Raw genomic sequence first — 25836 nt, 5'->3', positions numbered from 1 at the left:
CCACTTTGATTATTCTCTGATGACTCAGGGTTTACTTTCATACATTGTTTTGGAAGGTCCATTTGTATTCACAAACACATTATTAACCAGCCTGGATGATAACGCCTGAAGTACAATTTTTCTCTCCACTTTGTCTTGAGGGACATTTCCAAGACAGAATAACCCTTTTATTACCCTAATATAACACAGAAAAATAAATGTACTTTCTCTACTGAGGTTACAAAAAATGTTATGTCAAGAAAGAAATTCAAGAGTATACCTTTTTTTTTTTTTTGGATATGTCTTTAGTCACCAAAATGGTCAGAATATTCTGTTTTAAAATATTTCTAAGAAAATTTAAAAAAAATTTTTTTAATCTTTTTAAAATCACTGTTAACAAGAACAGGTGACAAAAAATTTTCTGCTACTTATTCTTTAATCAAAACTATTGAAACTACAGTATCTATATGAAAGCCTGCTTGGAATTAAAATCAAAATTTGATGTAACATTTAAGCGATTACAAAATGAATTTCCAAAGTCACTTTCTATGCTTTTAGTCTTTCCTCACTGTGTGAAATACAAAATTTGTAAACTATAAAATTTACTTGATTCTCATTTCATTTCTGGACTCTTAACAGAAAAATACTTAAAATCAGTGAAACTTGAGCCTATTTTCTGTTTTTGTAGCTCTTAGTAAATAATCAAGATTAATTTAAATGAAGAACCAAATAAAAGTGGTCTTAATATTCAAGCCAGAATTTCAATACAGTTCATCTAGAAGATACCTATTTTAGCAGGGGAAAAAATAAGTCAATCATTGTCCATTTTGATTCAGGGATATTGCATACTGCTGTGCAGTCTGTGCTTTGTACAACTCTAGGGGGCACCATTAAGACTGTCATCAATGTTAATGGAATCACCTGAAATTGTGCAGTGCACCACCTGTACAGCCACTCCTGATGACCCTACATCAATTCATGCAAAGTCATCATTCCAGTCATTTTCAATTATATTTTGAGTTTTATAATCCCAAGCATCATTTCAAAATAGCTTTGAGTTACAGAATATCAATAGACATTGTCAGAATTATTTGTAGCTGATACAACATCCTGAGAAGGCACTTGAAAGTGACTCTGCAAGTTGAAGGGGAATTCAGTGAATAAAGCAAGGGAATATCTCAATGGAAGCTCTAGGAATGTCATTAACAGGACACCTGCCCATCCTCTGAAGTCTTTTCTCTTTGCAACGTCCTTGGACCTACCTAGTGACGTGCCCCCAAAGTTAGGATTTTCCACCACTGCTGAAGAAAAGGTTCTATAATCCCAAGAAAGAAAGTCATTCTTTGCACTGCTCAGTAATCCGTTACTTTTTTTTTTTCTTTTGTTTTTAATTTATTTTAATTGGAGGCTAATTACTTGACAATATTGTAGTGGTTTTTGCCATACATTGACATGAATCAGCCATGGGTGTACATGTGTTCCTCATCCTGACCCCCCCTCCCACCTCCCTCCCCATCCCATCCCTCAGAAGATCCCATTCTGATCTGGTCCCACTGGTCTCTCAACATACAATCTGAATCTGCAAGGCATCTGCCCATTAGAGTCTGCTCCTCACTTCTAGACCTCACTCTAGGTCTCCAAGGCCCAGAATTTTCTCACCATGGCCCTGCACAAACTTCCTAGGACTGGTAAGCCCCTCCCCTACAACTGTCACCTCCAGGCGGCCACGCCACCAGGATGAGCACCCTCTGACATAAGACCCAAGTGAGTGTGAGCCAGGACAGGCGGGCTGAGATGGCCACATGCACACCTATCCCCTTCATACAGCTCCCACCATATCACCGGAAGCCCAGGGCAGGGGCCATGACTGGGGACCAGCTCTACTGAAACCACTCTGCTTCTGCTTGGAATGCCAAGAGTCTGAGAATTCGACCTGCAAACCCAGGCTTCCAGGTCATTATAAATATATATTTGCCAAGGTAACAGAATGTACTAAGTCACTTCAGTCATGTCCGACTCTTTGCGACCCCATGGACTGTAGCCCTCTAGGTTCCTCCATCCATGGGATTCTCCAGGCAAGAACACTGGAGTGGGTTGCCATGTCCTCTCCGGGGGATCTTCCCAACCCAGAGATCGAACCCACATCTAGTATGTTGCAGGAGGATTCTTAACCACTAGTGCCACCTGGGAAGCCCAAGGTAGGAGAATAGAACTTTTCTTTTTTTTTTTAACAAGTCATTAACTTCATTTATATTTCTTAAGTATTTGTATTGAAGCATGTGGACCCTCACTCATACTAAATTAAACAACCATCTAAGATGGCCTGAGGCCAAGGAGTTTAAGTTTTAAAACCGGGACAGTTTTGAGCAAATCTGTGCAGTTTGTCCAGGATGGGGGCCTTCCCTGGACATAGGAAGTGCTAAAACTGGGACGAGTCGGTCACTCTGATTTCTTCTCATACCTTCAACAACCCTACATGCAGTCACCACCTGATTCCATCAGAAAGTAAAGAGGCTCTATGGATTCAGAGCCAGATTTATCTAAACTATACATGAATAAACTTCACCGAATATGACTGATATACAGGTGTATTCGGCCTCATCACAGAAAGGGAACATCCAAACTCATTACTCACACAAAGCCCTGCTGCTGCTGCTAAGTCACTTCAGTCATGTCTGACTCTGTGCGACCCCATAGACGGCAGCCCACCAGGCTCTGCCATCCCTGGGATTCTCCAGGCAAGAACACTGGAGTGGGTTGCCATTTCCTTCTCCAAAGCATGAAAGTGAAAAGTGAAAGTGAAGTCGTTCAGTCATGTCCGACTCTTAGCGACCCCATGGACTGCAGCCTACCAGGCTCCTCTGCCCATGGGATTTTCCAGGCAAGAGTACTGGAGTGGGGTGCCATTGCCTTCTCCACAAAAAGCCCTGCTGCTGCTGCTGCTAAGTCACTTCAGTCATGTCTGACTCTGTGCAACCCCACAGACGGCAGTCCGCCAGGCTCTGCCATCCCTGGGATTCTCCAGGCAAGAACACTGGAGTAGGTTGCCATTTCCTTCTCCAATGCAGGAAAGTGAAAAGTGAAAGTGAAGTCGCTCAGTAGTGTCTGACTCTTAGCGACTCCATGGACTGCAGCCTACCAGGCTCCTCCATCCTTGGGACTTTCCAGGCAAGAGTACTGGAGTAGGTTGTCATTGCCTTCTCCACACAAAGCCCTAGGAAGATTCAAAATGTTGAATCAATTCAATATAGCAAATGGGTACAGGAAAGTGGGATTTGGGATGGGATCAAAAGGAAATAGCTTAGCTCAGAACCTGGAAAACAGGTCCTTTTCCAAACTTTTGATTCATATCAGTGCATGGCTTTTCTACCAAGTTCACCAGCAAAACCATGAGGTCAGGCCTACACATTCTGAAAAGCACTATTTTTTCCTTGTTTCATTGTCCCAGATGCATGAGAAGTATTGTCACTTTACTTTCATTGTCAGAAATAGCCAAATTTAGCACAAGATTATGAAACTCACAGAAAGATAACGTGGGAGGAACAATTTTTTTTTTCCTCCCTATCATACTGTACTATGTCTGATGAGGACCTGTTCCTCAAAAGAAAGAAATGTCTCTTCCTATACAAAGGTTTAGAAGACCTGCTACATGGAAGGATGCACAGACCCAGACTTTACAAAATGCTAGGGTCACATTACTCCAGCTGACCCCAGCTTAACAAGCATATTATTTTGCTTCTGGCAACTTCTGAGTCAAGCTAAGCTTCAATGATGTTTACATGCTAATAGTACAGTAGCTATTAACATCATATTAAATGCAGAAACAGGAAAAAAATCACCATTTCCTTTTCAGACTTTTGGCAATGGTCAAAATTCAAAGATATCTGCCATTTTAAAGCCTAATTTCTCACTGGTTCCTTTTATTTAGTTTAAGTTTATTCACTATGTATCATTATGTGCTAAAGGTAGGAACCACTGTTGGAGATAATCTGTATTAAAAAGTGAATGAGAAAAGATAAACATGGGATAGGAGGGGAAAAAGTCAATGAAAAGAGAATTGAAAGAGACACGTGTACCCCAGTGTTCACTGCAGCACTGTTTATAATAGCCAGGACATGGAAGCAACCTAGATGTCCATCAGCAAACGAATGGATAAGAAAGCTGTGGTACATATACACAATGGAGTATTACTCATCCATTAAAAAGAATACATTTGAATCAATTCTAATGAGGTGGATGAAACTGGAGCCTATTATACAGAGCGAAGTAAGCCAGAAAGAAAAACACCAATACAGTATACTAACGCATACATATGGAATTTAGAAAGATGGTAACGATAACCCTGTATGCAAGACAGCAAAAGAGACACAGATGTATAGAACAGTCTTTTGGACTCTGTGGGAGAGGGAGAGGGTGGGATGATTTGGGATAATGGCATTGAAACATGTATAATATCATATAAGAAACGAATAGCCAGTCCAGGTTTGATGCAGGATATAGGATGCTTGGGGCTGGTGCACTGGGATGACCCAGAGGGATGGTACATGGAGGGAGGTGGGAGGGGGGTTCAAGATAGGGAACATGTGTATACCTGTGGTGGATTCATGTTGATGTATGGCAAAACCAATACAATATTGTAAAGTAATTAGCCTCCAATTAAAATAAATAAATTTAAATTAAAAAAGAAAAGAAAGACAAATGCACTTGAGTAATGCACTTGTCGTGGAGATTTGAGAAGGGTTATGGTTCCCCACACCAGGGTCTCCTGCATTGCAGGAAGATTCTTTACCATCTGAGCTATGGGAAAGTCCCCGAGAGAGAGTCATGGTTTCTTGAGGGCTTCCGCAGTGGCTCAGTGGTAAAGAACCTGCCTACCAAAGCAGGAGACGCAGGAGATGTGGGTTTGATGCCTGGGTCAGGAAGATCCCCTGAAGGAGGAAATGGCATCCCACTCCAGTATTCTTGCAGGGGAAATCCCATGGACAGGGTAGCCTGGAGGGTTATAGTCCATGGGGTCGCAAAGAGTTGAACATGACTGAAGCCACTGAGAACGGCACGGCATGGTTTCTTGAAGACTATACTAGTAGCTCTCATCAACTAAGAAATCTCAGATAGGAGCAACAGAGGTGGCCTCAAGCTCTAAAGCTTCGTGTTGGGAATCTCCAGAATAAAATATGGACTTCCTGGGACTCCCTTAACCCACTGGCATTCCAAACAAGCAGCAGACCATTCTCTACCTCCGCGGTTCACTCCAGTGTAGAAGCTAAAACTCTTTCCCAACCAAAACAAGATGAGTGCCCAGGTCTGTTTGTCTGATGTTCAAGTACTATCTTCTGAAGAGTCTGTTGAGTACCTCCAGGTGCTACACTCACTAGTACCTTCTTGCTGACCTAAGGCCTGTTGTCAGAAATTATGGGAAGAGAGTTAACAGGTCCAGAGTGCAGCCTGAAAAACCCCAAGTGAAAAAGAACCATGAAGATTGAATTACAACCACACATGCACTCCTGACAAAGATCTGTGTTCAACGTGCCATGTCTGCACCTCCAAAAGATGGACCTTGAGGACATTTAAGCTTCTAAACATGGATGACAGAATCACTCCCCCCCACCACAACAATATCGAACCAACGTTGTCCACCATTCTCTTAAGTCCATGCTAAATAGCTTAATGTGAGGGCCTATTTATTTCTATCTTCTAATCTCATTTATAGCTCATGGGTAAATCTTATGACTTTGTATAAACCTTCATGAGTAAATCTTTATGATTTTTTAACTGCAAAACACTACAGTAAAAGGAAAAACACATTTGCAGGATTTCAAAAATGGGGGGAAGACAGGCAGCCTGACCAGAGGGTTCACTTTCCATTCTGCTCTAGAGATAAAAATAAAAGCAGAGGCCAGAAGACACATCTGTTTCTTTCCTTTAGGCTTTTCGTCTCTAACGCTTAAAAAGAAACTTTTTTGTCTTTCCTTTCAATTCTTTTTGCAGACTCTCTTTAGCTTGATTTTTAAAAATATTTCAAAGGATTCCACACGATAAAGGAATAACAAAAGATGTGTTCTTTTCAAATAAACTTTCCTTTGCTTTGTCAACAGTGTTTTCTAACTCAGGGCAGACCACCTTTTGAATTCCAGAGCCTTCTCCCCATCCCTCTCAGAATGGCAGGCAGAACTCAGGGACCAAAAACATCAGTGGTTCAGACATCCGGGTCCTTTTCTGGCTGAATCTCTACTGTGCCTGCAGCACTGAGAGCCTCTTCCCTTTTTCTACAACAAAGAAGTCTTCCATCTGACAGAAGAGGATAATAGCATTGGCTTGGCAACTCCTCAGGAGCTTCAGGAGGTGTAATTAATTAACATTAGTCCTCTTGAGACAAAAAGAGCTATTTAAGTATAAATCTTAATTATCATGATTATTATGAGTCTATAGCAGAACCATACCCTTCTCTGTTTTTTAGGCAGAAAAGCAGGCAAAACTTTTCTGCCTTTCACTCCCAGGACAAGACATGGGTCTTGACAAACGGACTTAAGAATAAGTAGTGGGGGTGGGGGGCTTTATATTTTCTGAATGTATAACATTTGGAGAAATTTCCTCACCCCACATTCTTTGGCCTAAGTACACCAAATCTAAATCTGCCAGTTCGAGGGCAATTCTAAGCATTGTAGAGAGCGCTAGTTCATCCAGACGTCATGAATCTTTGGATAAAATGGCACAAATGAAAAGCTGTGGGGAAAGCTCTTCCAATATTTATAGTTTGCTTCTGACGCACATTTTGCATAGGAGACAACTGCTCCCGAATGAGGCAGCATAAGTCACTAACTCCCACTGCTTGTGTGAATGAGCATTCTTGAGCTGTGACATTCTTCCTGAATGAGTGGGCCATAGAGGCACTCTTTATGTACTGCCTAAAGAATGGAAAGCTTTAAAATCTGGGTATTTTATCATCTAGCACTCTGGCTAGGTTTGTTCTGAGCCTAAAGCGTTCATCATTCGGGTCATGATTTCAACAAGAGAATCTACTCTTAATCAATGTGTTCATGTTTACAATAATACCTGACCTTGAATATTCTTGGAACTTGTGCTTTCTAATCAGAAGATGCTAGCAAAAGCTCCAGGTTTCTTCCACATGGCCCTCACAAGCAATCTCTCTGCCGTGAATTTCTCCTTAGAATTCTGCTTAAAAGGGCACCCTCTCCACTTCTAATCTCCACTCAGTCTCCACACACATTCACGTTCGTGAAGCAACTTTTCTACATGTGGGACTGAATTCCAGTGACAGCCACATAATGGATCAATTTCATCTTAGACAAGTCTTATTTTTCACCCATAAGCTAAATAGGATACAGAAGCATCTTTGGAGAATCTGCAGATAACCCCTTGCTTTCCATGTGTGTGCCTGCACCACCACCTCCACTGATTCACTCTCCTAAGCTGCCTTAAGTCATCATGTTATTGTTGTTGCTTAGTCGCTAAGTTATGTCCGACTTTTTTTGACCTCATGAACTGTAGCTCGCCAGGCTCCCCTGACCAGGGGATTCCCCAAGCAAGAATACTGGAGTGGGTTGCCATTTCCTCCTCCAGAGAATCTTCTCGACCCAGTTATCAGACCCAAGCCTCCTGCATCTCTGCATAGGCAGGCAGTTTCTTTACCACCGAGCCAACCCAGAAGCCCTGAGCCATCCTGCTTTTAGGTAAACCAAATCAGAGTGCTTCTCTGTGCACCAGCTACTCCACGTTTTTATCATTATTCCTGGTTAATACCCTTGGAGAGTCAGTGAGGTAAGCTCGATGAATGCCTGAATAGTCCTTCCAGTGTTCACACTGCCCCCGCCCCAGCCCTTGCCAGAGTGCAGGGAAGGACTGAATGAACTGCCTTCACTACTCAAGTGTGGTCCATGGGTTTGCAGCACCATCTGGGAGCTCATTAGAAATGCAGATTGTCAGGCCCTTCTCCAGATCATGGAATCAGAATCCGCATTTAACAGGATCCCCGGGAGAGCTTCTCTCTCATTAAAGGTTGAGAAATCCTGATTTATAATTCCTTGGCAAGTGTGGCCAAAGTCAAAAGACCCCAGCGTTCATAGAGGGTAGTACTTTTTCAGTTAAACATAGAGTAACCCTGAAAATAGCAGACCTAAATATTGAGGGGGCTGGATAACGACTGCAAAAATGTTGGGGGTGAGGGCAAGAGATGTGTTTGTCTCTAGAGGCGTATCTCTGGGTCCCACTGCAAATGGCAAGGCGGAAGGGAGAGAGCTTAGACACCTGAGGCAGCTCATATTCACCCACCCTCTCTAGGAACCTAACACTGACTCAGTTTTCTCCTAAAAAGGCCAAGTCTAGAAAGCTCCTGTAGTCAAGTGACAGAGTCTGGGGGTCCTCTTCTCTGGGCAAGCCCAAGCCCCCAGAGAGGCGAGGACAAAGCCAAAGCTGAGATGAAGCCGTTCTGGGCAGTTTCTTCCTAAGGCCAGAAAGCGTAAGCACTGGGGAGGTGAGGATGGGCGCACTGGGGAGGTGAGGATGGGCGCACTGGCAGCATGTTCTTGCCCCTCTCCCAGGAGAGGGCAGTACTGAGCTCCTCCCTGTGCGAGGTGAGGGGCCCTGAGGCCACGCCCAGACATATTCCTCTTCACAGTCACATCTATGTTAAGTGTTAGAACCTGACATTTTACAGAGAAGGAAAGCTAGATTTAGAGGTGGTAAGAAAACTGCTCAAAGCCACAGAGGTTATGAAAGACACAACTCTTAGGCGAATCAGAGCCTAGACTCAAGCCCTTCTCACTGTGGCAAAGTTTCCCTTTGAATAACGGGGAGAGTGGGATAACCATGATTAAAATTCCAAGCTCAAACATCAGATCTGAGTGAGCCATGTGGATTAACACAAGAGACAGGAGTTTATTTCACTGAAAGGAAAAAGGACAATATTTGAGGTTCTACCTACTCCACTTAGTTTTTCTGTTCAAGGCTTCTACAAAAAGAGAACATTCAAAGGAGCGCTTACTTCTTTATTGCCTGCAATTTCTGCATATCTTCAGCTGAATAGGGTTTCCCTGGTGGTGCAGAGGTTAAAGCGTCTGCCTGCAGTGTGGGACACCTGGATTTGATCCCTGGGTCAGGAAGATCCCCTGGAGTAGGAAATGGCAACCCACTCCAGTATTCTTGCCTGGAGAATCCCATGGACGGAGGAGCTTGGTGGGCTACAGTTCACGGGTCGCAAAGAGTCGGACACGACTGAGCGACTTCACTTCCACTTTCACTTTCAGCTGAATAGGGTCTCTTCCTTTCATGAGTAGGTCCTGCCTAATAGTGGGATAGGGACATCCCTGGGAATTAGAAGCCAAGAGAGACAACCACAAAGAGAAGCAGGAGACAGTAATGAAAGCCCAAGTGTTTCTCCGTCTTTTATCATTTTATGGGTAGTTGAAGTGTTTTCTATTATTGGAAAAAAGGGCTGTGTTTCATCACCATCCAGTAGGTAGCCCAGCATTTTCTGTTTCTCAAACCTCCAGAGAGACCTGACAAATTGTTCAAAATCCTAGAATTCCTGTACAACAGGATGTTAAGCAAGACTCTTCCTGCCTTAGTAACCAACACCGAAGTGAGCACCAAAGGTGGAATTCACAAAAGCAATGATTGAATCCACGTCCTTTGAAATATCTGATACATGAAGAGATTTCAAAAGGTCCCAGAGAGGAGAGAAAAAGGAAAGACTTATAAGGAAGTTTCTCTGGGGAGAAGCGTCACCATCACCACCCCACCATGGGGCTTCCACAGCTGCACTTGAGAACATGACCTGTGTTCTTTGCAGGTGAAAGGCTCAAGGACCAGTGGCTGACTCTCCCAGAGATGGCTCAGGCCAAGTGTGGTGGGATGCAGCTGACATCTGGGTCCCACCTGTGCACCCAGAATTGTCAGGTCAAGGGATCCTGAGGGCTCCCCTGGACCAGATGGAGGCAGCACAGAAGAAAGTCTGTGGGGGAGTCTAGAGGGCCAGAGGGAGCCCCCAACGTACAAAGCTCCATTCCTGGATATGAAGGAGGAGCTACTTTCAGCAGCCAGAACACAGATGCATTTCTGTCTTGGGAGTTTCAGGAGAGGCGGCTGCAGAGAGAGGAATCCCAAAGTTCTCCAGGAAAGATGAGCTGTGAATCGACACTGAACACACCCAGGTCCCAAGAGCACAGAGCCACCAGCCAGTACACTTCCCTGCCCTCCATCCCCATGCCCATCCCCTCCACCCAGGCAGCACAAAAGCTTAAATCTCATTAGCTAGCTCTAGCCTCCACCCCCATTCTGCCAACATGCGCAGAGAGGGGAGAGGAGACTGACCCTTAAATCAAGTCCAGAGTTGATTTCTAACTCAGAAGCGACATCCTGTTTCACAGTTGAGATTCTATCTGTAACCTCAAGTGATCCAAGGATTGTCTGTTACTCAACAATGAACAGAAAAATCTTGCTTGGGTCAGAATTCCATCCCAGACAAGTGACTCTCACCTTTAGCTGCACACTGGGATCACTGGGGAATCTCAAAAATGAAAAATGCCAAAGCCCAAGGCTCACCCTGGAAACACAGAATCAGAATTGCTAGAGATGGGCCCCAGAAATGTGTCTTAAAAAATGAAATAAGATTAAAAAACAATTAAAACTCAACCATTAATGTGTAACAAAGAGCAGGATGCGACTGTTCTAGTAGACCATGAAGTGACTAAATAGTAAAGGGACAATGGAAAACCAAGAGGAAATGAAATGAATTTGACTGTCACCAGCTGTGTTCTTCCACGGGCTAGAAAGATAAAAATCACTGTTCTCCAGATGCATTTTGAAGCAGAAAGCTCCTTGTTGTACTTTAAATATAACTCAAAACTGACCAGTTGCTGCTGCTGCTGCTGCTGCTGCTGCTGCTAAGTCACCTCAGTCGTGTCCAACTCTGTGCATCCCCATAGACGGCAGCCCACCAGGCTCCCCTGTCCCTGGGATTCTCCAGGCAAGAACACTGGAGTGGGTTGCCATTTCCTTCTCCAAACTGACCAGAGCGGAGTTCAATTCCAAGCATGGGATCAGAAATAATCAATGTAGTGTTTAGAAAGTCTTGACTCCCTTTCTCAGTTGCAAGTCAAGTTGCCAGTGATGATCTGGACTGGTACCTGGGCCCTGCTGACATCTAAAGACCTGATAACACCTGTCCCTCCTCACAACAGCCTGGCCGGGGCTGGTGTCTGGTGTCAGACTCTGCAAGGTTCCAGCACTCTGGAGAGACACATGGGCATCTTTACTTCCAGTCTCACATCCTCACACCTGTAGATGGCACCCTCTTGGCCTGGCTGATGCTGGCTTGGGGTCTCTCTGCTCCAAGTGGAAAACAGAGCTTCTGCCACAACGTCCCATATTTGCACTCCATGTGGTGTGAAAGGCAGTTGGGACTGTCACTAAGTTCAGTCATCCTCTTCCATGCTCACCCATTTTTATATTATTAGGTGTTTTTAATTTGTCTGGTTTTATTCCTGTTTTAATTTCTGTCAACATGCTTCCTTCTCTATCTCCAAACAAAGAGTGAATTCTTAAACAAGGTGACCATTTCATGGAAATCTGAGCTCTGAGCTGAGTGAGGAACACATGCAACTAAAGATGGAAGAGCTGCTGTTTTAATTCTTCTGGATTCATACAGTGATGCAACTGACTTCACAGAAACCCCAGACTGCCTGGTTCCTGGGAAGTCCAGAAACTCGCAGTGTGAACAAAAGGATCTCATCAAAACAACTAGAGGGAAAAGTAGCTGTAACTTTATATCATGGAGATTTGTGAGAGCTGAACTTCTTGATCAACTACTGTATGATGACAACAGAAATACTGAAGGACCATAAACTCAAACATGACCTTAAAGTAGAATGTACATTTAGACCAGCAGGGTCTAAATATATATAGTATTATATATACATATATATAATATTTCCCTTTGTAAATTTTTCTTTAGTTTTCAGGGGAGTTAAGAGGGAAAGAAAGCATTTCTAAGAAAAGCCATTCTCTGTAGGCCAGGGCTACAAATCGCATAAATATCCACAAAGATTCTACCATACAAGCCAAGTGAGGTCAGTCTCTTAACTGGTCTCACTGGTTTATGGCCCATACAGGCCATTTATATATCCACTATCACCCTGGGCCAAGTCTCTTTCATTTCTACTTTCATTTATTACTCCCTGATAGTGGGTCCTTGAGTAAATACTTAAAGTGAAATAAAAATCAGTCTTTTCTAAAGCCATATTTATTTTAAAGATCTGATAAAAAAGAATAAATGAAAAGAAAGGGAAAGAACATATTTTTTAAAATATGGCTTAATTTTTGTTGTAGATAAATAAATGATTATTTCCTTTTAAGGGAATACTTGAGAGACTTTGAGCTATTCTTAGACCAAAGAACCACTCTTTCCAATCACTAGCTAAGTTAAAACTAACAAAAGCTATCGATAAAAATGAGGCCACATGGATAAGATGAGTTAAACTGTACCAAATATTGGTACTGTACAGAAATGTTCAAAAAAAAAACACATAAAAATCCTATCTAAAATAGAAGCTTCTGGCTTTACACTGACAGAACAGTGCTCATATCAAAGCATACAAACCACTTCTAAAACTTTTAAATGCCAGACCTTCAACCTGGAATCAAGTTCACCTCCAACAGTTTCAGAAGCCAGTTGTTGGTGAAATTAACATAAATCCTTAAGTTTAGATGAGAATAATGTACTAACGTGATGTCAGTTTCTTAGTTTCGACAAAAGTAAGCAATGCAAGATGTTAGCAACAGGGAAATCAGGTGAGGGGTAGCTGTGAACTCTCAGTACCATCTCTGTAACTTTTCTGTAGATTTAAAATTATTCACAAATAAAACATTCATTTAAAAACATACAAAAAGCCATTGTCCCAGAAGCAAAGATTCTGGATTTAACTATAAAGCTGTTATCCCCACAAATGTGCAGGAAGAAAATGAACACAGTAATCTAGCGATTTACTACAGCGAATGTAGCCAAGCAACTAAACTCTCAATTAAGAGGGAGATTTAATGAAACAGACAACAACTGCCAGGGTGTCTGGGTAAGGCATCCAAACATAGCTTGTTTTATGTGCTCCTGAAAGGCTGTTTGTAAATCAAACTTATATAATTCAAATCACATTTTGAGCATGCTAAGGAAGCTGGTGCATTTAAAAAGCTGCTGAATAAATACCAGGATAACAGGAATATGGATTGTGTAACAAGAATTACTGCATTCTCATTTGGTGAAGGTGGCTTGGCAGCCATCACCCTTTGTCCATGGGGCTGTCCTGGGAGCCATACTAGTACCTGCTGCCCAATCAGCCCCTGGCCCACCGGCCTCCAAGTTTCTATTTTCCCTTCTCTCTGCAAGGCTGACTTTGTGTGGCTTTGATTAATTCAGAGCTATTATGGTGAGGAATTCTAATCATGATCAGGTCCCAATAGCCAAACACATGGCTCAGCCTCCCCAGTGGTATCAGGTATTTGGGCAATACAATCAAGCAAATAAGAATACTTTCACTGAACAAGAGTGTCTGGAGCAAGTAAACACATGATATTGTCCCTGCTGTTACTGGGGCTCCCACTGAAATTCTTCTGCTGACCATGGACTGGACTCCCAATACCAGCCATCCTTTTCCCCATTCAAACCATTGGTCAGATGGGAACTAGCACCACTCTTAGAAAAATAATTCAGGATTCCATCAACGGATGCCTTAACTCAGTCAGCCCAGGTAAGCGAAACATTCCACAATACTGGTTTCTCAGCCACAGATGAGGGAGCAGGATTCTGAATCCCAACTGGTTAAAGGTCAGAAAATATATCTCAAACAGCACATGAGCTGACCAAATTCAGTTCACCTGCTCACAGATTTGCTTGTATTTTGTCACTGTGGGTACAAAATCTCATATAACACTTGAGAGAAAAATAATGTGTGTGTTGTCAGAATATTGTCCAAATTATTCATCCCTATCACCTCCATGGGAGGAGTATGAGGCCCTGCTCCTTGACTGGCCTTGGCCCTATGACTTGCTTTGGCCAACGGCATACAAGTTGAAGAAACTGTGTGCCAATCCCCAAAGAAGGCCTTATAAAGCCTTGCTTTTTTTTTTTTTTCTTTTGCTGCCCTCTTGCACTTTGTACTTATCCTAAGAAGTAGATCTCCTGTGTAGCTGCTGTTTCTGCACCCTGCACCCCAGAAAAAACACACATGCAACAAAATTCCCCTAGCTGATCTACAGGCCCATGAGCAAGATAAAATGTTTGTTTCAAGCCACTGGGTTTGGGAGTGGTTTATTGTACTCATGAGGTTGTCAATAGTTGAGTGATACACACTAGCCCTCTCCAGATGCAAAAACATTAGGTACTCACCATCATCGATTCCAGGCCAGCCCATGAAGTGAGCAGAAATCTGTTTCTCATCCTTCCCATATTCATTCTTGGCTACTAACTTGTAGTCCCCATTGTTCATGTGAGTGGGGTTGTCCAGCTGGAGGCAGCCGTGGTACTCCGTATGATTGGTAACATGGATTTTAGTACAGATGTATTTGGACTCATTCAAAATTGCCCCGTTATAGAACCACTGAAGCGCTGGCTTGGGATTGCCTTTCACAGTGAATGGAATGCACCAGTGGTGGTCTGAGGTTGGAGATTCGAGAAATGTGATAGTTGGAGCAACTAAATTGAAAAAGAGAGAGTTAATAGCATCAGAAAGCTCAGAATTCTCCCCATCTCCAAATCTCTGTGTCATAGATAGGGGGGTCTTACACAACCATTTTCTGGTTTAAGAAAACATATGACCTGCAACTCTGGAATCCATCAATATTTTGTATTATCATCAAGTTTGATTTAACTTTTACAGAGAGCTTCAGAAAGAATCCTTTCCCTGCTCTGCCTAAGATCCATGCATCATAGGCATCTTTACACCTGTTCAGTGTGAAAATCAACTCCAAACAGATCCCAGTGATTTCTGACAGTGGAAAGGGCTCATCTGAAGTTGACTTTGGTTTCTAACACATATGCCTTGATATTATGGAGATTAATCACCAAAACATTGAGGACCACTATTCTTACAGGGCTTCGCTAAATAATACAATGACAAAAATGACTTTGGAAAGTTTGCTTGAAGCTTGGCTCTCACATAAATTTTCCAAAACAAATAAAACTGGTCAATGCAAAGAATGTTACTCCTGATGTTGACTGATTATTATAAAGTCTGATAAATTGATATATTTTTCACTGTCAAATAGTAAATGCTCTTTAATAGCATCACTTTTCATTATAGTACAGTCCATTTTTGCTAGAATTTCAGATACATCAAAGTTCTGATCCTTTAAATGTCTGAGGTCCTATCTAAACCTGAAAAACAAACTAGAGATTATTTTAAAATTAAATATAAAGCACTTTATTCTTAAGGGAAACAAACATTATCAGGTAGCATCTTTAAAGAGAGTACTTATCCTGAATGAAGACACTTAAAATCCCTCTTAAGTGGCATACATGTTGTCCATTTTCATGTGGTCTGCCTTTGATAAGTATAAAATTGAGGACTGGAAAAGACCTTTGAGACCTAATAGTATCATTTTTTTCAGATGAAAAAACCCAAGTGCTATGAGGTTAAGTGACTTGGCCAAGGTTACTGAGTGAGGAAAATCTGGACCAGGAATCCAGAACTCTTAATGCCCTTCCCTTCATGCATCACTTCCTGGTTGTACATGTTCATCACATAAAGTGGGTCAATCATAGCCTGGCAACTGATATATCTGAGTGGGTCACTGCTAAGGATCTCTCAGATGTTAATATTCCCTGACACTTATTTCTCATTACCTAAACCTTGATAGACTAGACCAGCTCTCCAGACCAGGGAGTCTACATAGATATTAACCTACACTGGAAAACATTTGAATTGGAGTGCCCTTATTTGTAGGTCTGTGTGACAAACACAGGGATCACAATGGGGGAAGGACAATACTTACCTTCCTCCCACCAGCCCAGGTCCCCATATGCCCAGGCCCCACTTCTTCCTGCCACCACACTCTAACGTGCTTTTTGTGAGGTGTTGATTTAAAGACATAAAGTTGGAGACTTGGTTGTACATGTTTGGGGATGACACTGACTTCAAGATTGGGCAAAATCATGAGAAACTGTGAGTCCAGGACCTTCTGGGCATCGGGGCAGTATTGACACTGGCAATAGGTTGGCGATTTCAATCATTCACTCTAACAGTCACATAAGGAATGTGCGTTATGAGTGAATGCTAATCAGTGTATCAACACCTTGTGTTCACATGTGTATAATGCACATTCATACTTGTGCACACTCGTGTTTTTCTCAGCCAAATCCTAATTCAGAGTAAAACCTCATTAATTTATACCACAGCAGCTCAGAATTTGCAATGATGTGAAGATTATGTATTTTTTTTACTGAATACGTACATCATTCACATTGAATGAAACAATCTGGAATGTTAAGATATACGTTGCATTGTTTACAATACTGGAAAACAATGTACATATGCTAAAGAAACATTAATATCCTTTATCTTCAGAAGACAGAAACTTAAAGCAATTATAATAATAAAAGTTTTTTGCAGGTAATAATAATTTTCAGCCATTTTAGTACTATTCCTTCCACCTCCCACAGAAGCTTGATGTCAAACTAATGAGGTTTATTTTTTGTAGCATCAATATATTGAGTATGAACAGCCAGCCCAATACTTTAGGTATCACAACTTTAAAGGTTCATATTGCTTTTATAGAGAACAAACTTTAGAAACTAGTTTATCGAAATTTAAACCACAAGTTATTAACAAAAGGAAGATAACCAGCTCTTGATATGTTCTATCAAGAAAAGACAGGATAAGGCACAATAGGACAAGTTTAAGATCGAGAAAGAAGCTTAAAGACAACACATGAACAAGAGAGATTAGCAGAAATAGAAGGAATGGAAGGAGCTGGTAACATTTCTTAATTAAGGACACACAGAACACTGCAGATACTTTTTTAATGCACAAAGCAGCAGAGGTCCCCAACCACAAATGCGGGTGTGTCCACGATCTTTTCTATTAAACACACGTTGATCTGATTACGTACAATGTACAGTGAGGTTGACAGAATCTTGATCTTCTCCTACAAGATTTTCTGCCACACAAGAGATTTGCTTTCCACTGTCATCAGATGAAATGTTAGTTATCCTCAAGGAGCCCTGTGTGTGGCTTGTTTCATTCTACAAGTGAATTAACAGACAAAAATAATCTTGATTAGAACTGAACCCAACAGTGAGAAGATTTGGCATTTCTTCCCCTAACTAGGGAAAATCATCTTAACATTAGAAAAAAAAATTCCAGTCTAATCAAGCTCAATAAAGGGGCAACTCAGAAGTTAATCTGTTATCCCCAGATTTTAATTATAAATGTGTGGAGCTGATTTAATCCTTGAATTCCTACCTACCTTCCTCAAAGGGAGAAAACCACAATGAGAGTCACTCACCTTGCTCATGATGAAACAAAAGGCTTACTAGAGACCTACAGACTTTCCAATCTACGAAGCATACATAACTAAAATATAATCTGCCTTAGTCTTTGTTTAGTAAGGATAGACAGAAAGTAAATACACAACAAAACTCATTGTAAATCTCTCTATGTGGCCCTATAAAATATTAAATGATTATCACTAGGTTAATACAATCTCAAGTTCTGAGATATTCTCATCTCTACAAACATACAAACACAAGACTTACCATATGCTTGGAAACCAGATTACCGACATCCCAGTACAAATTTGGAACTGGGTCACCTGCAACAGTACAAGATAATGTGATAGACTTTCCCTCCTCCACGGTGAGGTTAGGTGCAGCCAGATTTGCTGATGGCAAACCTATGGAGCAAGGAAAGTAAAGGAAGACATATACAAATAGTTACGTGCATTATCAAAATAACAGCAACAAGCTGAAAACTCTCTCTGCTTTAAAAATCAATCATTATTTGCTTTCTGAGACTGACTTATGTTGATCTGAAAAAATGCCAAATTGATAAGCTTTACAGATTTGATGAGAGCCAAAAGATGTGCAAAGAGATATGAAAACAAATTTTGCATGTGTCTCAAAAATATCATTGCAGAATAATCTTTTATTTTAAAAAAAGCCCACTAGTTTGTAGAACTACATCTTCTGGTTCTTGTTCTGTTTTACAGTTATCAATCCAGTTGTTTGCACATAGTCATTGTATTTGTAGAACAGCTTATTTTTCCCTCAGTTTTCTCTCTCGCATTTTTTTTACAGTCAAGGACAAAAGGGTGGGAGGCATCTACAATTTTTGCATAAACCCATTTTTTTCATTAAATAACTCACAAATCTAACCCACTACCAGAACTAGATTTTTAAAGAGATAAACTATGATCTTGAAATATAAGTTTAAAAAGCAGACTGAGATGAAACTGGAGTCTATTCTACAGAATGAAGTAAGCCAGAAAGAAAAACACCAATACAGTATATTAACACATATACATGGAATTTAGAAAGATGATAGCAACAACCCTTTATGTGAGACAGCAAAAGAGACACAGATGTATAGAACAGTCTTTTGGACCCTGTGGGAGAGGGCAAGGGTGGGATGATTTGGGAGAATGGCATTGAAACATGTATAATATCCTATATGAAACAAATTGCCAGTCCAGGTTCGATGCATGATACTGGATGCTTGGGGCTGGTGCACTGAGACGACCCAGAGGGATGGTACAGGGAGGGAGGAGGGAGGGGGTTCAGGATGGGGAACACGTGTACACCCGTGGCAGATTCATGTTGATGTATGGCAAAACCAATACAATATTGTAAAGTAATTAACCTCCAATTAAAATAAATAAATTAATATTTTTTTAAAAAAGCAGACCGAGATTTTTAAACAGCCCAATTATGGAAGTTGGTTTCAAGCATTTTTCAAAGATAATTAATATATTTGAACCATACAGCATTAGAATGTTTCAAAGCTATATAAATCATAGTTAAATATTACAGGTATACTTGGTCACCCTATTTATGACATGATGAAAAAAATTGTATAGATCATTATGCCAGTGAAAAACTCTTTTTTGGAAAAACCCTGAGAAAGTATTTGTTACCAGATGAAATTCTGATGCTTATAAACATTTTTTAATATTTCAAGACAGCTTCATTTTTGTACTTTTATATTTCAAAAGTCAGCTTTTCTTACTAACACTATCACTTCATTAAACTATTATACCATTTGGGTGTTTATACTGCTCTTATTCATAGTCTTTTCAACATGAAGGTGGGTCTCAGAATACGTCAGGTCTTGCCAGTCAAGCAAGCCCCTCGCTTGGTATCAGAAACTCATCTTAGGACTGCATTCACCCCCACAGCTCTGTCCCATGGAACTATGACACATCATTAAACTCAGGAGGAACCCACAGGTCAGAAAAGGCAATTCATCTTCAATAGCCGTGAAATTTCAATTAACCTGCCCACCCAGGGGTTTCTGACCTGTCACCTTCACACTATTATGCATAAATCCTTCTCTTAAGACACAGTTCTTACTGACAACACTATTATTATTTATTCCTGAAACCAGACTACAGCAAGATTTACGTAGTACATCTCATGGTATTCCCACAATTGGTAGAGGACTTCCCAACAAGATCTGGCTTTCAGTGGGCTGGTGTGACATCTTCAGAACCCTTCCTTTTTGTCAGCCTTTAACAGAGAGCAATGTTGTATTTTTCACAAGGTTCCAAACAGTCCCCTAATATCCTGAACTTATATCGAGCAATGAAACATATACAAGTGATCAAGAGGCCCTGCAGTTGACTGGAATGAACACTGGGTCAGGAGTCAGAAGCCCTAGACCCTAAACCTGGCCCATACTATGTGCCATCGGGTGAATCATTTTTCCTCTCTCAATGTGATTTATTCTATATTGTATACACTGTTCAATCAGAAGATCTAGCTAGGATTTTTCCAGCTCTAGAATTTGGTGACCACTTTTATGACAATTAAGCTTCCCAATGTAAGAGGCTTGTCATGGCAAGATATTAATACAAGGAATGGGTTTATTTTTTAAAAAATCTTGAAGCCACTGGTATGCTGTAGGTGACTTTTTCCAGATATGCATTTCTTTTAAAAAAATACATAGCCACATAGTTTGAAAAGTCTATAATTCTACAAAATGTGTTATAAAAAATATCCAAACCATCTCTCAGATCAGGAATAAGACGGTGATGCCCACTTTTGCCACTTTTATTCAACATAGAATTGGAAGTCCTAGCCACAGGAATCAGACAAAAACAAATAAACGAAAGATATCTAAATTTAAAAGGAAAAGTAAAACTGTCACTGAAGACAACATGATATTATACATAGAAAATCCTAAAGACACCACCAAAATAATACTAGAGCTCATCGATTAATTTAGTAAAGTTGCAGGATACAAAATTAACATACAGAAATCTATTGCATTTCCAGACATTAACAATAAACTATCTGAAGAAGAAACTGAGAAAAATTCCATTTACAATTGCGTCAAAAAGAACAAAATACCTAAAAATAAATCTAAGAAGGTAAAATACTTGTACTTGGAAAACTTTAAGACACTGATGAAAGAAATTAAAAACAACACAAACAGGTAGAAAGATATATGGTGCTCATGAATTTGAAGAATTAATATTGTTAAAATGACCATACTACCCAAGGTAATTCGTATCAAAATACAAACAACATTTTCACAAAACTTGTATGGAAACACAAAAGACCCCAAATAGCTAAAACTATTTAGCTATAAGAGCAAAGAAAAAAGAATAAAGCTGGAAGTATCATGCTCATTGATTTCAAACTCTATGATAAAGTTACAATAATCAAGAGTATGATGTCTGTGTTTATCACTCATTCATGTCTCTTTGTGACCCCATGGACTCTAGAGCCCACCAGGCTTCTCTGTTCATGGAATTCTCCAGGCAAGTATATTAGAGTGGTTGCCATTCCCTTCTCCAGGGGATCTTCCCAACTCAGGGATCAAACCTGGGTCTCCTGTATGGCAGGCAGACTCTTTACCATCTGAGCCACCAGGGAAGCCCAAAGAGTATGCTGCTGCTGCTGCTGCTGCTAAGTCGCTTCAGTCGTGTCCGACTCTGTGCGACCCCATAGACGACAGCCCATCAGGCTCCCCCATTCCCGGGATTCTCTAGGCAAGAACACTGGAGTGGGTTGCCATTTCCTTCTCCAATGCATGAAAGTGAAAAGTGAAAGTGAAGTCGCTCAGTCGTGTCCGACTCTTAGCGACCCCACGGACTGCAGCCTACCAGGCTCCTCCATCCATGGGATTTTCCAGGCAAGAGTACCGGAGTGGGGTGCCATTGCCTTCTCCACAAAGAGTATGATACTGGCACAAAAACAGACACATTGATTAATGAAACTGAAGTGAGAACCTGGAAATGAATCTATACTTATATCAACAGTTACTATTTTACAAAGGAAGCAAGAATATATAATGCAGTAAAGACAGCCTCTTCAAAAAATGGTATGAGGAAAACTGAACAGCTACAGTCAAAAGAATCAAAGCTAGACTACTTACTTATACCATGAACAAAAAGAAATTCAAAATGAATTAAAGATTTAAATGTAGGACCTAAAACCATAAACCTCCAGTAGAAAATACAGGCGGTATGTACTCTTTGATACTGGTCTTAGAAAAAAATTTTTTAATAAAGGGGGAAAAAGAAAATAAATGTAACTTTGTTGTTGTTGCTATTTAGTTGGTAAGTCATGCCTGATTCTTAGCAACCCCATGGGCTGTAGCCTGCCAGGATCCTCACTCTATGAGATTTCCCAGGCAAGAATACTGGAGTGGGTTGCCAGTTCCTTCTCCAGGGGATATTCTCGACCCAGGGATCAAACGCATGTCTTCTGCATTGGAAGGTGGATTCTTTATCGCTGAGCCACCAGAAAAGCTCAAATTTAACTACAACAAAGTAAAAAAGATTTTGTAAAGCAAAGTAAACTATCAACAAAATGAAAAGTTTCCCTTTGAACAGATAAATATTTGCAAACTATATATCTGATAAGGGATTAGTATCTAAAGTATACAAAGAACACATGTAACTCAACATAAAAAAGAACCGTTTAAAAAATGGGCAGAGGATCTAAATAGACATTTTTCCAAAGAACTACAGATGTCCAACGGGCACATGAAAAGTGGCTCAACATCACTAATCAACAGGGTGTAAATGAAAACCGCAATGAGATAACACCTCACGTTATTCAGAACTAGCATGATAAATGTTGGCAAAGAATGGAGACAAGGGAATTCTCATGCACTGTTGGTAGAAATTTAAATTGGTGCAGCCATCATAGAAAACAGTGTGGAGACTCCTTGAAATTTTTTAAAAATAGAACTATCATATAATCCAGCAATTTAACTTCTAGGTAATCAATCCAAAGAAAACAAAAACACTAATCAGAAAACATATCTGCACTCTTATGTCCATTTCAGCATTGTTTTTACAATAGCCAACCTAAGCGTTCATCAGCGGTTGAAGATGAAGATGTGCTATATAAACACAATGGAATACTAGCCATATAAAAGAATGAAATCTTGCCATTTGTGACAACATGGATGGACTTAGTGTTTTGCTAAGTGAAATAAATCAGACAGAGAAACACAAATACTGTATAATTTCACTTATAGGTGGAATCTAAAAAACAAAGCAAATTAAACAAACATGAAAAAAAAACAGATATAGGAAAAAATCAGATAGTGGCCAGTGGAGAGTGGGGTAGGAGAGGAAAGAAATAGGTGAGGGAAATTAAGAGGCATAAATTTCCAGTTGCAAAATACTGACAGGTTTGAAATGTACAAAAAGGACAGTGTAGGCAATATAGTCAATAATTATGTAATATCTTTGTATGGTAACGTAACTAAGGCTGAGCATGGTGATCATTTGAAATGTATAGAATATTGAAACACTATGCTGTGTATCTGAAACTTAATAGAGTATTGTAGGCTATTTATACCTGAAAAACACACCAAAAAAGCAAACTTATAGAAAAAGAGATCAGATTTGTGGTTACCAGGTGCTGGGGGTAGGTGGAAGGAGGGGAGATTGAATAAAGTAGTCAAACGGTACAGACTTGCAGTTACAAGTAACTAGGAGAGATACGAGAGATATAATTTACAACATAAGGAAAAATTGTTTCCATTTCTTTAATTTTGTATCTATATGAGATGCTCTAAACTTACTGTTAAAATCATTTCATGATGTACTTAAATCAAATTGTGCTGTACACCTTAAACTTATACAGTGCTGTCTGTCAATCATATCTTAATAAAACTGAGGAAAAATATAACAACTACAAACACAGCGGGAAAAAAGAAAATATTCAAACTACTGTGTGAAAAACAGTACCCATGTGGCACTATTTCCTGTTTCCCAGAAGCACTCATTTCATCTCTTTTATTGATCTCTGTATCACTAAATATTGTGCTTATACTGCTGCTTCTTAGTTTTTCTGTTTTAACATAATCTACTGGCCTCTCACCATGGAAGATGAGAACTAGGTTCACACAGAAAGATAGCTCTCCTACATGCCCATACTACATTCACACCACTCTATGTTCATATCTTACCATATGCTATGAAGTTTTGTTGTCTGAATGCAAACATGAAGTTTACTATAAATATATAAACCTTACTGATAGCTGAAACACTGTAATAGTTATATTTTATCAAATTTAAGACCGCATTAACTGTAGGATGTAGTACTGTGATAAGAACCACTAAGAAAGGAAAAAAATGATGTCAATTCAACTATGACGTAATGCCTTCTCATCACTTAGATCTGCATTTTGTGGTTAGACTTACCGGGTAACCCATCTGTTTTAAACCTTTCTTTCCTGTATCCTATCTTTTTTTATCTGCTCTATTTATGGGGAAATTTCCTCAGATTTACCTTACAAGCTTTCTTTTGATATTTTCATTTCTGTCATACTTTTAGTTTCCAAGGCTTGTTGTTGTTGTTCCTGAATGGTCTGCTATTATTAACACTCTTGTGTTTATTTCATAGAAGCAAGATCTCTTCTAATCCCTAATATCTATGAGACATTAATGATAATTTCTTATGAATTTTTCTTCGGTCTAAATCAGCTTTGTTTCTTGCAGCTTTTTCTTTCTTTGGATGTTTTGTATTTGTCTTCAATATAAGCTTTTCTCAAACAGCTTGTGATCTTTGGCTGTTCTTTAATCTTTAAGAATGGGGCACTAGAATCATTACTTATTAACTGCCAGTATCATTGTAGAGTTTCACTATTATCAGCCTCTTTAATGGATACCTCCTAGTGTCAGTATCCTTAAATTCTTCTCCGGATGGTATTGGTCAGATTATTCAGATAATGCTCTTCCAGTGTCCTGTTCAGAAGAGGAAGAAAACTAGAAATACAGGTTTCTCTGGCTTCCCTGGTAGTTCTACTGATAAAGAATCCACCTGCAATGAAGGAGATATCAGTTTGATTCCTGGGATGGGAAGATCCCCTGGAGAAGGGATAGGCTATCCAAAACTCCAGTATTCTTGGGCTTCCCTGGTGGCTCAGACAGTAAATAATCTGCCCAAAATGCAGGAGACGTATGTTCGATCCCTGGGTTAGGAAGATCCCCTGGAGGAGGAGATGGTAACATACTCCAGTATACTTGCCTGGAGAATCTGCATGGACAGAGGAACCTGGGTTCACAAAGAATTGGACATGACTGAGCGACTAAGCACTGGCTATTTAAAAACAGAACCTTTCTATGAAACCTTTTGAAAGCCGAAATGACATAAAGCAAAGAAGCAGTAACCTTAGCACACCTGCTAACAAATGCACAGAGAAAATCAAGATAAAGCATAGATTCTCACAGACACAGCTCAAAGCTATGGTGGCTTGAGGAGATGCGGAGTGTAGTTCCCAGGAAGGAGCTTGGTGGTGCCACTCACACGGCTCAGGGCGCCCGCTGCCTCTTAACAGCTCCATGCAAAACAAATGCTGAATGCCATTTTTGCTCTTCGCCTTGTTTTGTACAAGCAAAAATCCTCTTCAGATTTCTTTCAGAAAAGCAAAGTGGTGTAAAGCAAACAGCTGTATGTAAACCCATCATTCTATGACTCTCACAGCCTCAACTCTACTTGGAGTTCCTCATGATCTTTGTTTTATCCTTTTTAGAAAACAAACTTCTAGTTCATATACACCTGGGATGTACGGGACAAAAATCTTTCAACCACTCTCCTATATTTAGTGTTACACTGAACTCTCACTTCCTGAGCCTGGTAGAAGTTCTGCAATACAAATCAAGCTCTCCTCTTGGCTTTCCCCATTGCTAACTTGGTGACCAGTATTTTCAGCCTTCAGTCAGTCACTTACTTACCCATCTACTTCCCAGTTTGCAACTGCAAAACCACAAATGTTTGTTGACTTCTCTCCCATTTTCTTGTATTTATAGATTAATCTGCTGAGTTTGGAAAAACCACAGAGCCAGGGCTTGCCATGGTGCTTGTTCTTAAGGTCTGAGCTCCGCACTAGCTGGCTTCATCAACAGACACCTTTCCTGGCACCTCAAACATAAACCAGTGGTATAAATCTCCTACCTTTTACAAATGTATCTAACTGTGGAAATTTCAAGCACAAAAGAGGTTAAAATAGAGATTCTCAGCAGAGAATGCTATGCCATAATCTTAATTTCCCCTGTAAAATCTACCATGCTTTTTTTTTTTCCCTTCAAGCCTAAATTTATATGATTAACAGTTCTAAAAATGTTTGCTTAATTACAGTACTAGCAGTAATGTTTATTCTGCATTAACTG

The 25836-nt window shown here is 40.3% G+C and overlaps 1 protein-coding gene across 5 annotated transcripts in view; it reads right to left on the bottom strand.

The window, feature by feature from the left end:
• Positions 1–25836, bottom strand: part of NTRK2 (neurotrophic receptor tyrosine kinase 2) — a 389675-nt gene that overhangs the window by 305664 nt on the left and 58175 nt on the right. For all 5 annotated transcript variants that reach the window (XM_068973783.1, XM_068973784.1, XM_068973786.1 and 2 more), the window contains exons 6-8: positions 17741–17877; positions 17095–17227; positions 14375–14680 (exon numbers count right to left, since the gene is read on the bottom strand). In XM_068973783.1, the coding sequence (XP_068829884.1) occupies positions 14375–14680; positions 17095–17227; positions 17741–17877 (576 nt within the window). The remainder of the gene's footprint in view (positions 1–14374; positions 14681–17094; positions 17228–17740; positions 17878–25836) is intronic.

The sequence above is a fragment of the Capricornis sumatraensis genome, chromosome 6, assembly GCF_032405125.1.
Source record: "Capricornis sumatraensis isolate serow.1 chromosome 6, serow.2, whole genome shotgun sequence".
NCBI lineage: Eukaryota > Metazoa > Chordata > Mammalia > Artiodactyla > Bovidae > Capricornis > Capricornis sumatraensis.
This window is presented reverse-complemented; position numbering and strand designations above follow the sequence as displayed.